General features: G+C 50.9%; 1 protein-coding gene across 1 annotated transcript in view; it reads left to right on the top strand.

Annotated features, from left to right (window-relative positions):
• The window catches only part of KCNJ3 (potassium inwardly rectifying channel subfamily J member 3), a 38053-nt gene extending 25836 nt beyond the window's left edge, over positions 1–12217 (top strand). The window contains exon 3 of the mRNA XM_021545687.3: positions 8031–12217. Coding sequence (XP_021401362.2) covers positions 8031–8617 — 587 coding nt within the window. The 3' untranslated portion in view covers positions 8618–12217. The remainder of the gene's footprint in view (positions 1–8030) is intronic.
• The last annotated feature ends 495 nt before the right edge of the window (positions 12218–12712 follow it).

Here is a 12712-nt window from a genome sequence, read left to right as displayed (position 1 = left end):
CTGGGGAGGTGCAGATGGCTCCGGGAATGGAACCTGCTCCAAGGCAGGAGCTGCAGGGGCTGCGATCGGCCCTGACGCATTCCAGCCCCGGGAGGAGGAGCGGAGCAGAGCCTGGGGTTGGGATCAAAAAAAACCAACCAGGAGAGGATAAAAATAGCAGGGTAGATTCTCAGCCAGGATTAATTATGGCGTGGAATGTTTGATCCAGATAACTGCTCCTGCCTCTGCTCTTCCGAAAGGATGGGCAGCCCTGCTCCAGGCCTGGGAGGCCAGCCAAATTTTCCTTTTCCCCTCTTTTGGTACAAAAAAAAAGGAGGTTGTTGCATGCCTGGATGCGGGAGCAGGAGCAGGGTGTGCTGATTCCGTGGGATTTTGGAAACCTGCCCCGATTTGGGCTAAGGGTGGTCCTGGCAAACACCAGGATGAGCTGCTGAGGTGCCAGGGAAATCTGGGGGTGTGAGGACTAAAAAGTGCCCCTGGAAGAGGCCTGGCTGATAAGGAAAATACCTTTGGAGTCACGGCTCTGTTTGGATGTCAGGAATGCTCCGGGGGGACAGTGGGAATAATGCAGGGGGTATTTATGGAATGGAGATAAACAGTGGGAATAACACAGGGGGTATTTATGGAATGGAGATAAACAGTGGGAATAATGCAGGGGGTATTTATGGAATGGAGATAAACAGTGGGAATAACACAGGGGGTATTTATGGAATGGAGATAGTGGGAATAACACAGGGAGTATTTATGGAATGGAGATAAACAGTGGGAATAATGCAGGGGGTATTTATGGAATGGAGATAGTGGGAATAACACAGGGGGTATTTATGGAATGGAGATAAACAGTGGGAATAATGCAGGGGGTATTTATGGAATGGAGATAAACAGTGGGAATAATGCAGGGGGTATTTATGGAATGGAGATAAACAGTGGGAATAACACAGGGGGTATTTATGGAATGGAGATAAACAGTGGGAATAATGCAGGGGGTATTTATGGAATGGAGATAAACAGTGGGAATAACACAGGGGGTATTTATGGAATGGAGATAAACAACATGGCTGAACTGAGGAGCAGGGCAGGAGCCTGGATTGCTCCTCAGGGTAGGAAGAATAAAGGGTTTGGAATAAAACCCTGTCTGACTGACAGGAGTGTGGCCTGGAGCCGTGGGAATATGGAATCGTCGAATGGTTGGGGTTGGAAGGGATCTTCGAGATCCTCTTGGTTCCCTTTTGCACACAAACATCATGGGATAAATCTGTGTGCACTGGAATTCCCAGGGATTCAAATTCCCAGAGCTGCTGTGGCCACCCCTGGATCCATGGAAGTGTCCAAGACCATGCTGGACAGGGCTTGGAGAACCCTGGGATAGTGAAAGGTGTTGGAATTAGATGGTCTTTAATAATCTTCCAACCCAGATAGTTCTGGGATTCTGGAGGATTTTCATGGATTCATAAAGGGTTTTGGTGGTTGCTGCCTTTAGGACATATTTTGTGTCTTCCATTTCAGGAAATGCTGGGTTTTTCTCTCTTTAACCAAAGTGGGTTTTTATGGAAAAATTGACTCCCGGCCAGAAATTCCCAATCTCCCAGCCATCCCTGCCCTCTGGCAATAGCAGCCATTCCCTGGCTCCTGTCCCTCCATCCTTGTCCCCAGTCCCTCTCCAGCTCTCCTGGAGCCCTTCAGGCCCTGCCAGGGGCTCTGAGCTCTGCCTGGACCCTTCCCTTCTCCAGGGGAACATTCCCGGGGCTCTGAGCTCTGCCTGGATCCTTCCCTTCTCCAGGGGAACATTCCCGGGGCTCTGAGCTCTGCCTGGATCCTTCCCTTCTCCAGGGGAACATTCCCGGGGCTCTGAGCTCTGCCTGGATCCTTCCCTTCTCCAGGGGAACATTCCCGGGGCTCTGAGCTCTGCCTGGATCCTTCCCTTCTCCAGGGGAACATTCCCGGGGCTCTGAGCTCTGCCTGGATCCTTCCCTTCTCCAGGGGAACATTCCCGGGGCTCTGAGCTCTGCCTGGATCCTTCCCTTCTCCAGGGGAACATTCCCGGGGCTCTGAGCTCTGCCTGGATCCTTCCCTTCTCCAGGGGAACATTCCCGGGGCTCTGAGCTCTGCCTGGATCCTTCCCTTCTCCAGGGGAACATTCCCAGCTCTCCCAGCCTGGGTTCACCAGAACATTCTGGAGCTCTCCAAGCCGTTGCCACTTTAATCAAGGACCAGCCTTGTGATGGTGCTGGGGAAATGCTCATGCCAAGAATAGCTGAGGCAGCTCCTGCTGGGAGCTGGAGGTGCTGGAGCTGCAGCCCCACGCTCTGCCTGTGCTGCACCAGAGCCCTCCTGGCAGGCTGTGCATTTCCCAGCTGAACAGGAAAATCATGGAAAAGCAGCTGCAGGGAGAGCCTGGCAGCTGGAACCCTCCTGCCCTTTGTGTCCCTGTTTTCTGGCTGGTTGCAGGGCTCAGCCCTCTGTCCCCGTTCCAGATGTGAACATCAGGATATCCCCTTTATCAGCTATCCCATGGATCAGTTTTCCGTGGAAAAATGGGATGAAGCAGCTGCTGTCCCTGTGTTTGGGGCTGCTCCTGATCCCTGGGAGCGCCCCAGGCCAGGCTTGGAGCAGCCTGGGATGGTTTCCCTGCCCACGGAGGGTGGGATGGGCTGGTCCTTGCTATCCCCTCTGACCCCAAAATCCATCATCAAGATCCATCAAAGATCCATCATCCCCATCCCACGATTCCATCATTTCCTCATCATTCCACCATTTCTCCTTTTCCCGGGAGAGGAGAGGCTGCTGTGGGAGCCCTTTTCCCTGCAGCAGCAAATCCTCCTTCCCTCAGTGCTCCAGGAGCAGCGTTGTGTGTCTTTATCAGCCAGGCCTCACCCTTCCCATCCCAGGCCTTGAACTGCAATTCTGAAGCAGCTCACTTCGCAGGAGTCCATCAGACTTGGCGGTGGGATGAATTTTTAATTGGTGTTTTGGAGGTTTTACAGACGCAGGTTTAAGGCAGATCCCCTCCAGTGCACAGGGCAGAGCTCCTGGGGTTTTAACCTGCAGGACAGGAGCTCTTCCTAATGAAAAAGTTAAAAACCTGACAAAATAAGGATATTTGTGCCTTTTGGCCAGGAATTCCTGCTGGAGAGGCCTCTTCTTCCCAGTCCTAGGTCACAGAGATGCCTTTTTGTGGCTGTTGGGGCCCTGTGCTGCCGAGTCGCTGCAATTCCCAATTAATTCCCTCTTTCCCCACTGATGAACTTTTCCCCATTGGGAAGGACACCCGCTGTCCCTGTGTCCAGCAAACTGCATTCCAACGGCTGAAGGTGACATTTCTGGCATCCCCAGGGAACCTTTGGGTGCCAAAATTGCTTCTGAGGCCTCTCCCAGGGCAGGGGGGGCAGTTAAAAGCTGATTAATGAGCCGTGATTTCCCAGGCAGCGGCCAAGCTCGGGAATCAAGGGGATAAATAACAGGGCTGGGATTCTTTTCAAGGCAATTTATGGTTGAGCTCTAGAAAACAGCCGGCTCCATCTGGGTCCTTTGGAAATTTGGAAGTAATTGGAGGATTATTAGAGGGTGGAATTAGTCAAAGCATTTATTTACAGCTTTTTTTCTTTTGGCCTCCATCTGCCCCCTCATTAATCCGGGAATGCAGCTCTGAGCTGGGCTGGCAGCGGGTCACAGAACCCTGGAATGGCTTGGATTGGAAGGGAAATTAAGGATCATCCTTAATTGGGTGCCTGGGACACCTTCCACGATCCTGGGTTGTTCCAAACCCCTCCAGGTGGCCTTGGACACTTTTAGGGATGGGGCAGCCACAGCTCCTCTGGATTGCCCCTCTGCACAAAAAGCATTCCCTGGTTTTGGAGTGGTGGGGAGGGGTTTTCCTGGATATTTTGGGATATTCCTATAGGAATTGTTGTAGCTGCTCAGGTGGGATGTGTGTGCAGGCAGAGCTTTGCTGGTTCCCACTCCCAGAGCCCTCGGGAGGGAGGCTGAGCTGGGAGCAGGAACAGAATGCTCCAAAGCCTTTTCCTGTGACAAACGGCTGCTTAATTCCATAATAAATAATTCCACTGCAGGCAGCCTGTTTGCTCCCAAGCTGGAGCTGGGAATTCATCCTGCAAATGGGCATTAATCATGGGCAGGACTTGGGAAGACAGGAGCAGGCCCGTGATCGGGGTGAGGTGTCAGAGCAGGTCCTGCTGAGGGGGAAAAGCCCAAAAAACGAAAACCCTTCCATGCCAACAGCAGGAACAAAAAACTGGGAGCCAGGAGGGAGGGATATCCATGAGCAAAATTCCTGGAAAATAATCCTGGGGTGGTTATCAGCAGGGCTGGCAGAGGTGGGGAGCACACAACTGATCCTGCTCTTTCTGTGGGAAAACATGGAAATGGTCTTGGATGTGGGGTTTGGTGCTTGCTAGGAGGTGTGGTGGGGACAGAGGTCCTGGTGTGGGATGGAGCCCCTCTGCTCTGGAGCCAGGCTGGGAGAGCTGGGAATGTTCCCCTGGAGAAGGGAAGGATCCAGGCAGAGCTCAGAGCCCCGGGAATGTTCCCCTGGAGAAGGGAAGGATCCAGGCAGAGCTCAGAGCCCCGGGAATGTTCCCCTGGAGAAGGGAAGGATCCAGGCAGAGCTCAGAGCCCCGGGAATGTTCCCCTGGAGAAGGGAAGGATCCAGGCAGAGCTCAGAGCCCCGGGAATGTTCCCCTGGAGAAGGGAAGGATCCAGGCAGAGCTCAGAGCCCCTGGCAGGGCCTGAAGGGCTCCAGGAGAGCTGGAGAGGGACTGGGGACAAGGGATGGAGGGACAGGAGCCAGGGAATGGCTCCCACTGCCAGGGGGCAGGGATGGCTGGGAGATTGGGAATTGGGAATTCCTGGCTGGGCTGGGATTCCCAGAGAAGCCCCTGGATCCCTGGCAGTGCCCCAGGCCAGGCTGGAGCAGCCTGGCACAGTGAGAGGTGTCCCTGCCCATGGATGGGGTGGCTTTTAAGATCCCAAAGATTTGTGGGATTCTGTTGTTGCTGGAATATGAGACCTGAGAGCTCCGAGCTGGGGCTGAGGCGTTGCTGGGAGAACGAACACAAAGGAAAAGCTGGAAAACACAGCAGAGCCGGGAGCAAGGCTGGGAATTGATTTCTTGTCCTGGCCACGGTGGCACCTCTCAGCACTGCCTGTTGGCTGACACGTATTCCCAAGAATGTTGGGAATATTGGCTGCTGCTCTTCATCCTGAGAGGCTCTTAAATAATTTGTGCCCTTGGGTTTGTTGGGGAGGAGAAAATTGGATCTGAAAGGCAAAAGATATTCCTGCAAATATTTTCCCCTGCAGTGAGCTGATGTGGGAATGAGACAGAATCTGCCAATGATTTTCCCAAGGTTCTGCTGGCACCTTTTCCATGGCAATAGTGGGCACAGAATTCCTCCTGGGAAAGCCTGCTGGAGAGGCAGGACCATGGGGCAGGAGGTGGAGACAGCCCTCGGGACATTGCCATGGGACTGCCTGGGGTGGGAATGGGGATGCACATGGACTGGGATGGGAATTTGGATGGGATGGGAATGGGAATGGGGATGCACATGGACTGGGATGGGAATTTGGATGGGATGGGATGGAATGGGAATGGGGATGCACATGGACAGGGGTGGGAATTTGGATGGGATGGGAATGGGAATGGGGATGCACATGGACGGGATGGGAATTTGGATGGGATGGGAATGGGGATGCACATGGATGGGGTATGGGAATTTGGATGGGGTGGGAATGGGGATGCACATGGATGGGGTATGGGAATTTGGATGGGGTGGGAATGGGGATGCACATGGATGAGATGGGAATTTGGATGGGATGGGAATGGGAATGTGGGTGGACAGGGGATGGGAATGGGAATGTGGGTGGATCTGGGTCTGGAGATGTGGATTCAGAAGGGGATGAGGATGTGGATGGGGTGGGAATGCTGACAGGGATGGGAATGCAGATGTGGGTATGGAAATCAATAGCTGTGAATGGGAACTGGGATGGGAATGCAGATGGGTCTGGGCCTGGAGATGTGGATGCAGATGTGGAGGAGGATGCAGACGTGGATGTGGATGCAGATGTGGATGGGGATGCAGATGTGGAGGAGGATGCAGACGTGGATGGGGATGCAGATGTGGATGGGGATGCAGATGTGGATGGGGATGCAGATGTGGAGGAGGATGCAGACGTGGATGGGGATGCAGACGTGGATGGGGATGCAGATGTGGATGGGAATGCAGATGTGGATGAGGATGCAGATGTGGATGCAGATGTGGAGGAGGATGCAGACATGGATGGGGATGCAGATGTGGATGGGGATGCAGACGTGGGTGGGGATGCAGATGTGGATGGGGATGCAGATGTGGGTGGGGATGCAGATGTGGATGGGGATGCAGATGTGGAGGAGGATGCAGACGTGGATGGGGATGCAGACGTGGATGGGGATGCAGATGCGGAATCCCACGTTCAGTCCCTAAGGAGGTCCCCGTCAGAGGCAGGGCTGAGGCTCAGCAGGGGAAGCTCTGGGATCTGCTGGTGAAGCTGCTCCTGAGCAGCTGCAGAGCGAAGAGCACAGCTGGAGGAGGAACTCACTCAAATTGCCATTTCTCTCAGAATTGCCATTTTTCCTAAACCCTTTAGGAGTGGGATTGCTTCCACTCCACTTCATAAACAGGAGCACCTGGGACCGGGGTGAAAATGCACTGGGAAGCAGAAAATATGTCCTGGGTGAGGCTGTGGGGTGTGCTCCTGCAGATGTGAGGAGCAGCATCCCGTGCTGAAAACCTGGATTCATATTTTTCTCCCAAGAGATAAAGTGGGAAACAGTTTTGTCTTGTGATCAGCAGCAAAGCCAGCACTGATTCCATCAGCAGCAGCATGGAGTGGGGCAAACTGGAATTTTCCTGGTTGTGTGTCACACTCCATCCCACTCCCCCTCGCTGCATCCTGCTGTTGTTTTTCCTGCGCCTTCCCAAGCTCCTTTCCTTTTCTCCTGGTGAGCCAGGCAGGGGATGTGTTTGCAGAGGTGGATGGAGCTTCCTGAGATCCAAATGTCACATTTCCACTTGGCTGCGTGAGGAGCAAATGGCAGCGTAATTCTATTTGCAGATTTCTACCAAGAGTGGTTAAAAATAGTAATGATGATGATGAAAAAAAGCAGGATTTGTTCTGGATGTCTCCAGCAACCCACGAGCATCACCTCCCTCTGATTCCCAGGGGTCACCAGGGTGGCAAGGTCTGGTGCTGGAGCAGAGTTTTCTCCACAGTGGGAGGAAGAGGAAGGGCAGTGTTGTGCCTCTTAGTCATGGATTTTATTCCCTGTTAATCTTTCGGAGCTGGATCCCAGCCTGGCAGTGATGGATGTGGGAGCAGACTGCTGGCAAGGCCTTTGAGGAGGAATTTTGTAGAACTTGCTGATGGCTTGGAATGTGCTGAGGAGGGGCTGCTTTTGTGTGTGCTCATGGATATGAGGGAAATGTGGAATAATTTCGGAATAGTTTAGGATCTGACGAGTCCCGTTTGCCCTGACAGCTCCTGCAGCTTCAGTCCCAGGTTCTCAGGTAGCCCTGGTGTCCCTTTGGCGGCAGCACCTTCACAAAGGGTCTGTAAATGTAGGTGGGAACTCCTCAGTTCTGCCCTTTCCGCTGAGGTTGGCTCCTTTCCCCTTGGGAATGACGATTTAACAGCTGTGGAATCCTAGAATCATGGAATCCTTAGGGTTGGAAAAGACCTTTAAAGCCATCAAGTCCAACCATCAGGCCACTGGCCCGTGTCCCCAGGTGTCACATCCAGAGGGATTTGAAGCCCCTCCAGGGACGGGGACTCCACCACTGCCTTGGACAACCCTTTCCACGAAGGAATTTTCCCTAATATCCAACTAAACCTCCCCGGGTACATCATTTCCTCCAAACAAGGGCAGGCCAAAGCTTTCTTTTTAATACATTTAAACCCATGGAATTGCTCAGGGATTTCTGTGCATCCCCAATTTCCTGGGACCGGTGGAAGCTTTTCCTCCCTTCTCCTTGCAGGGATGACGTGCCAAGCCAGGACATCCTACACGGAGGACGAGGTGCTCTGGGGCCATCGCTTCTTCCCGGTGATCTCCTTGGAGGAAGGCTTCTTCAAGGTGGATTATTCCCAGTTCCACGCCACGTTCGAGGTGCCCACCCCGCCCTACAGCGTCAAGGAGCAGGAGGAGATGCTCCTCATGTCCTCGCCCCTGATCCCGCCCGCCGTCAGCAACAGCAAGGAGAGGAACAACTCCGTGGAGTGCCTGGATGGGCTCGACGAGGTGGGCACGAAGCTGCCCTCAAAACTGCAGAAAATCACCGGGAGGGACGACTTCCCAAAAAAACTGCTCAGGATGAGCTCCACCACCTCGGAGAAGGCCTACAGCATGGGCGACCTGCCCATGAAACTCCAGCGCATCAGCTCGGTGCCCGGCAACTCCGAGGAGAAACTGGGCTCCAAGACCACGAAGATGATGTCGGATCCCATGAGCCAGTCGGTGGCAGAGCTGCCCCCCAAGCTGCAGAAGCTCTCGGGGGGCGGCGGGAGGATGGAGGGGAACCTCCCGCCCAAACTGCGCAAAATGAATTCCGACCGCTTCACATAACGCGCCGCGCCCGGCGGGATGGCGCGCGGCCGGGACCCCGAGGAGGCGGCGGGGGCTGCGGGGGGCTCGGGGCCGCCCGGGGGCTCGGGGAGCCGGGCTGGGCTCGGGGAGCCGCCGTGGGCTCGGGGAGCCGCCGTGGGCTCGGTGCCGCGGGATCGCGAGCGAGGGCCGCGTCCTCGGCATGTCCCACCCCAGCGCATGCGACAGTAGTGTGCAACCTCCGCGTCCAGTCCGTGGCATGACTCCTCCTGTACTTATACTCTGTATCCCGAAAAACACGCAGAGGGGCCTCCCTGCCCCTGCGTTCCCCAGGGAATGGGGACAACACGGAGTGGGGAACTCGCAGGGTGAGCTGAACTTGAGTCGGAAGCGTTTGGGGTCTTTTTTCCCTCTTGCCGTGGGTCGTGATGTCCTCGCCCAAGTAGTTTGCTGCATGTGGTTTTTTTCCTCCACCGAGGTGTTTTGGTTCACCCTTCACATCAAATCTGCTCGCCTTAAATCCACTGCTGGTTTCTAGTTTGCTTTCAGGTGGTTTTTTTTTTTTTTTGGGGTGTTCCCTGTGTCAAAGCCACCGGGAAAAATATCGGGAGGAAAAAATAAAAATCTGTATTTCCTCAGGCTTTGTTTAGAAAAGAAAGTTGTGTTCTTAAGCCTGGGGCAAAGTGATAAATAATGACTCAAGTTCACACTTTAGGTACAATTAGTAACATTTCTATAAAATCTTTGTGGTGTATATGTGGAAGAAAACTGGCAGGACGTGCTTGATTTCTCTGGTTGCTGAAACAGCCAGCCATGAAGAGCCTGTGGGGCCAAGCAGGCTCTTCTGTGGGGAGAACTGCACCCCAAAAGTGGAGCCCCAACTCCCCCAGTCCCTCCGGGCCTGGATTTCCCTGCCAGGCAGAACAGGGTGCTTCCAAGCCTCGTTCCCTCGTTCCCTGCTGCTTTTTGTGGGGAAAACGCTGTTTGACCTCGGGGTCAAACCTGGGGTCACCCTGGGGCTCCGCAGCGAGCCAAGCCTGGGTGGATGTTCAGGTGTTGGGGCTGATCCCTCTGGATTCCTTCGCCCACCTGGGTCAAGGCAGGGCGGGCTCTGGGATGGGGTGGAGCACCTCCCCAAAATCCAAAGGGTTGAGGCGCCCCTGGGCTGTGTTTGGGGTTTTTCCAGAGGCTCCCTGGAGGAGGTTTGGGGTCGGTGGCACCGCCAGGGGTGGGGTGGGAAAGGCACCCCCCAGGAGTGGGGATTCGAGTGCCATCCCATGGGGGAACCCTTGGGGTCACGTCCAGGTGCCCCCAGGTGTGGGCAGAGGAACATTCGTGGATGGGCACCTCTGGCTCCTGGCACTCCTGCAGCCACGCCAGCATCTCTGGGTAATCAGTGATGGGTTTGGGGGAGAAAATTGGGATTTTACAGATGGAACGAGGACTTGGGAGCCCCACACTGCTGGATAATCAATGACAGAGCTGATGGGCTTAGGGGAAAAAATTATAGATGGAATGAGGACTTGGGAGCCCAGCACTGCTGGATAATCAATGACAGAGCTGATGGGTTTGGGGGAAAAAATTATAGATGGAACGAGGACTTGGGAGCCCAGCACTGCTGGATAATCAATGACAGAGCTGATGAGTTTGGGGGAGAAAATTGGGATTTTATAGATGGAACAAGGTAGGAGCCCCACACTGCTGGATAATCAGTGACAGAGCTGATGGGTTTGGGGGAGAAAATTGGGATTTTGTAGATGGAACAAGGACTTGGGAGCCCAGGACTGCTGGATTATCAATGACAGAGCTGATGGGCTTAGGGGAAAAAATTATAGATGGAACGAGGACTTGGGAGACCAGGACTGCTGGATAATCAGTGACAGAGTTGATGGGTTTGGGGGAGAAAATTGGGATTTTACAGATGGAACAAAGACTTGGGAACCCAGGACTGCTGCATTATCAATGACAGAGCTGATGTGTTTGGGGGAGAAAATTGGGATTTTACAGATGGAAGGAGGACTCGGGAGCCCAGCAGTGCTGGAGCTGGCTCAGCCACCAGTGTCCCTGGAAGTGTCAATGTGTGACTGTCACCGTGTCCCCCAGGATGGGCAATTCCCAGAGTCCCTTGCCATGTTTTACCCTGATTGTATGCTTTTTTATTCTACAATAATTCTATTGCTTTTCCTTATTCTATTTTGTTTCTTAACTTATTCCTATTCCTAGTCTCATTCTTATTCTTATTCTCATTCTCATTCTTATTCTCATTCTTATTATTCCTCTTATTCTCATTCTTATTATTCCTCTTAGTCTTCCTTTTACTCTTCCTCTTATTCTTATTTTTCATTCTATTCTATTCTATTCTATTCTATTCTATTCTATTCTATTCTATTCTATTCTATTCTTTCCCTTTCCCTTTATTCTATTAGTCTCTTAACCCATTACTGTTCTATCCTTTATTCTGTTCTTTATTTTTTATTCTAATTCCATTCTAATTTTGTTCTATTTTTTCTATTTTCTATCCTACTTTATATTATTCTAATATCATACTCTACTTCCTTTTCTTATTCTTGATCTATTTTTATTCTTATTCTCTTCTTAATATATTCTATTTCCTATTCTTTTTCTTGAGCTAGTCTTCTAGTCTATATTAACTCTCCTTAATCCTATTCTGATTTAAATTTCTAATTCTATTTTATTATTTTCTCCCTTCCATTCTCAATTTTCTATTCTATTTTCTATTTTCTGTTTTCTCTCTTTTCTCTTTTCCCTATCCTATCTCATCCCATTTTATTCCATCGTATTTCCCGACTCTGGCACAGCAGCCCAGGTGCAATTTGTGGTCCCCCAGGGGTTTCTCCACAAAATGGAAAACATTCCAGGGAGAAGAGCTGGAGGTGGGAAAAACCCTCCAAAAACCCCCTGGAGGCGGGACAAAAACTGGAAAAGGAGCCTCGCTTAATCCAATTAATGCCCTAAAAACGTCCAGCTGGGATTGACTGAAAATTCTGATTTTTAAGTGAAAATGTGCCCAAAAACCCCCAATATTAAGGGAATTATTGGAGTGGTAAAAACCAGCCTGGGTGCTGGGATTGTTGGATCTGGAATCCATCCCTGCTGGTGCAGAATTCCCGAGGTTTGTGTCCGGGATGGAGGTCCAGGCGCAGCCCCTGTCTGGATTGATTTCTTTTAGGGACTTCGTGTTCATATTTCATTTTTAAGGCGTGCTCGCTTTATTTGCATCCATTAACGAACATCTGAGCCCAGCCCTTGCTTCTGCTCATTAAAAAGAACTGTAATTAGCAATGATTGATTGATTGATTGACTGATTGCACAGCCGGTCTGTGTTCTCTCCTGCTGAATTCCCGCTTGGATTCTCCTGGAAATTGTAAATATTTCAATTCCAATAAAAGAAATAGAAGAAATAAAAGAAATAAAAGAAATAAAAGCGGTTTTGGGCATGGCGTGTCTCCCTGGATAGAAATTCAGATTTGAGCTCTGCAGTCAAACAAAATCTCCAATTAAGGCTGCACATCTCGCATTATCTCCAGTTTTGGCCCAAACTGGGGCAATTTTCGGGCGTTTTGGGGCATTTGTGGCTGTAATAAAATTACCAAGAATAAACTCCTCAGTTTCCTCCTCTCGCCTTTGGGGCGGGGAACAAATCAAAGGCTCGTTCTCTAAAAAGCAACAAAAAAATAAAAACTGGGCTGGGCTGAGCTGAATTTCGAGGTCTTTAAATGCCTTCGGGAAAGGCTTTTCCCTGTCCAGGGAAAAATGAGAATTTGCACTGGAAAAATGGGAATTTGCACGGGAAAATGAGAAGTTTCACTGAAAAATGGGAATTTCCACAGCCAGCCACAGGAATTAATAAAAATAAAAATAAAAATAAAAATAAACATTAAATATAAAAATAAAAATAAACATTAAATATAAATATAAACATTAAATATAAACAGTAAATATAAACATTAAGTATAAACAGTAAATATAAACATTAAGTATAAATATAAACATTAAATATAAACAGTAAATATAAACATTAAGTATAAACAGTAAATATAAACATTAAGTATAAATATAAACATTAAATATAAACAGTAAATATAAACATTAAGT

This window comes from Lonchura striata, chromosome 7 (assembly GCF_050655825.1).
Source record: "Lonchura striata isolate lonStrDom1 chromosome 7, ASM5065582v1, whole genome shotgun sequence".
NCBI classification, from domain to species: domain Eukaryota; kingdom Metazoa; phylum Chordata; class Aves; order Passeriformes; family Estrildidae; genus Lonchura; species Lonchura striata.
The sequence above is the reverse complement of the archived record's forward strand: the minus strand, read 5'-3'. Positions and strand labels throughout refer to the sequence as shown.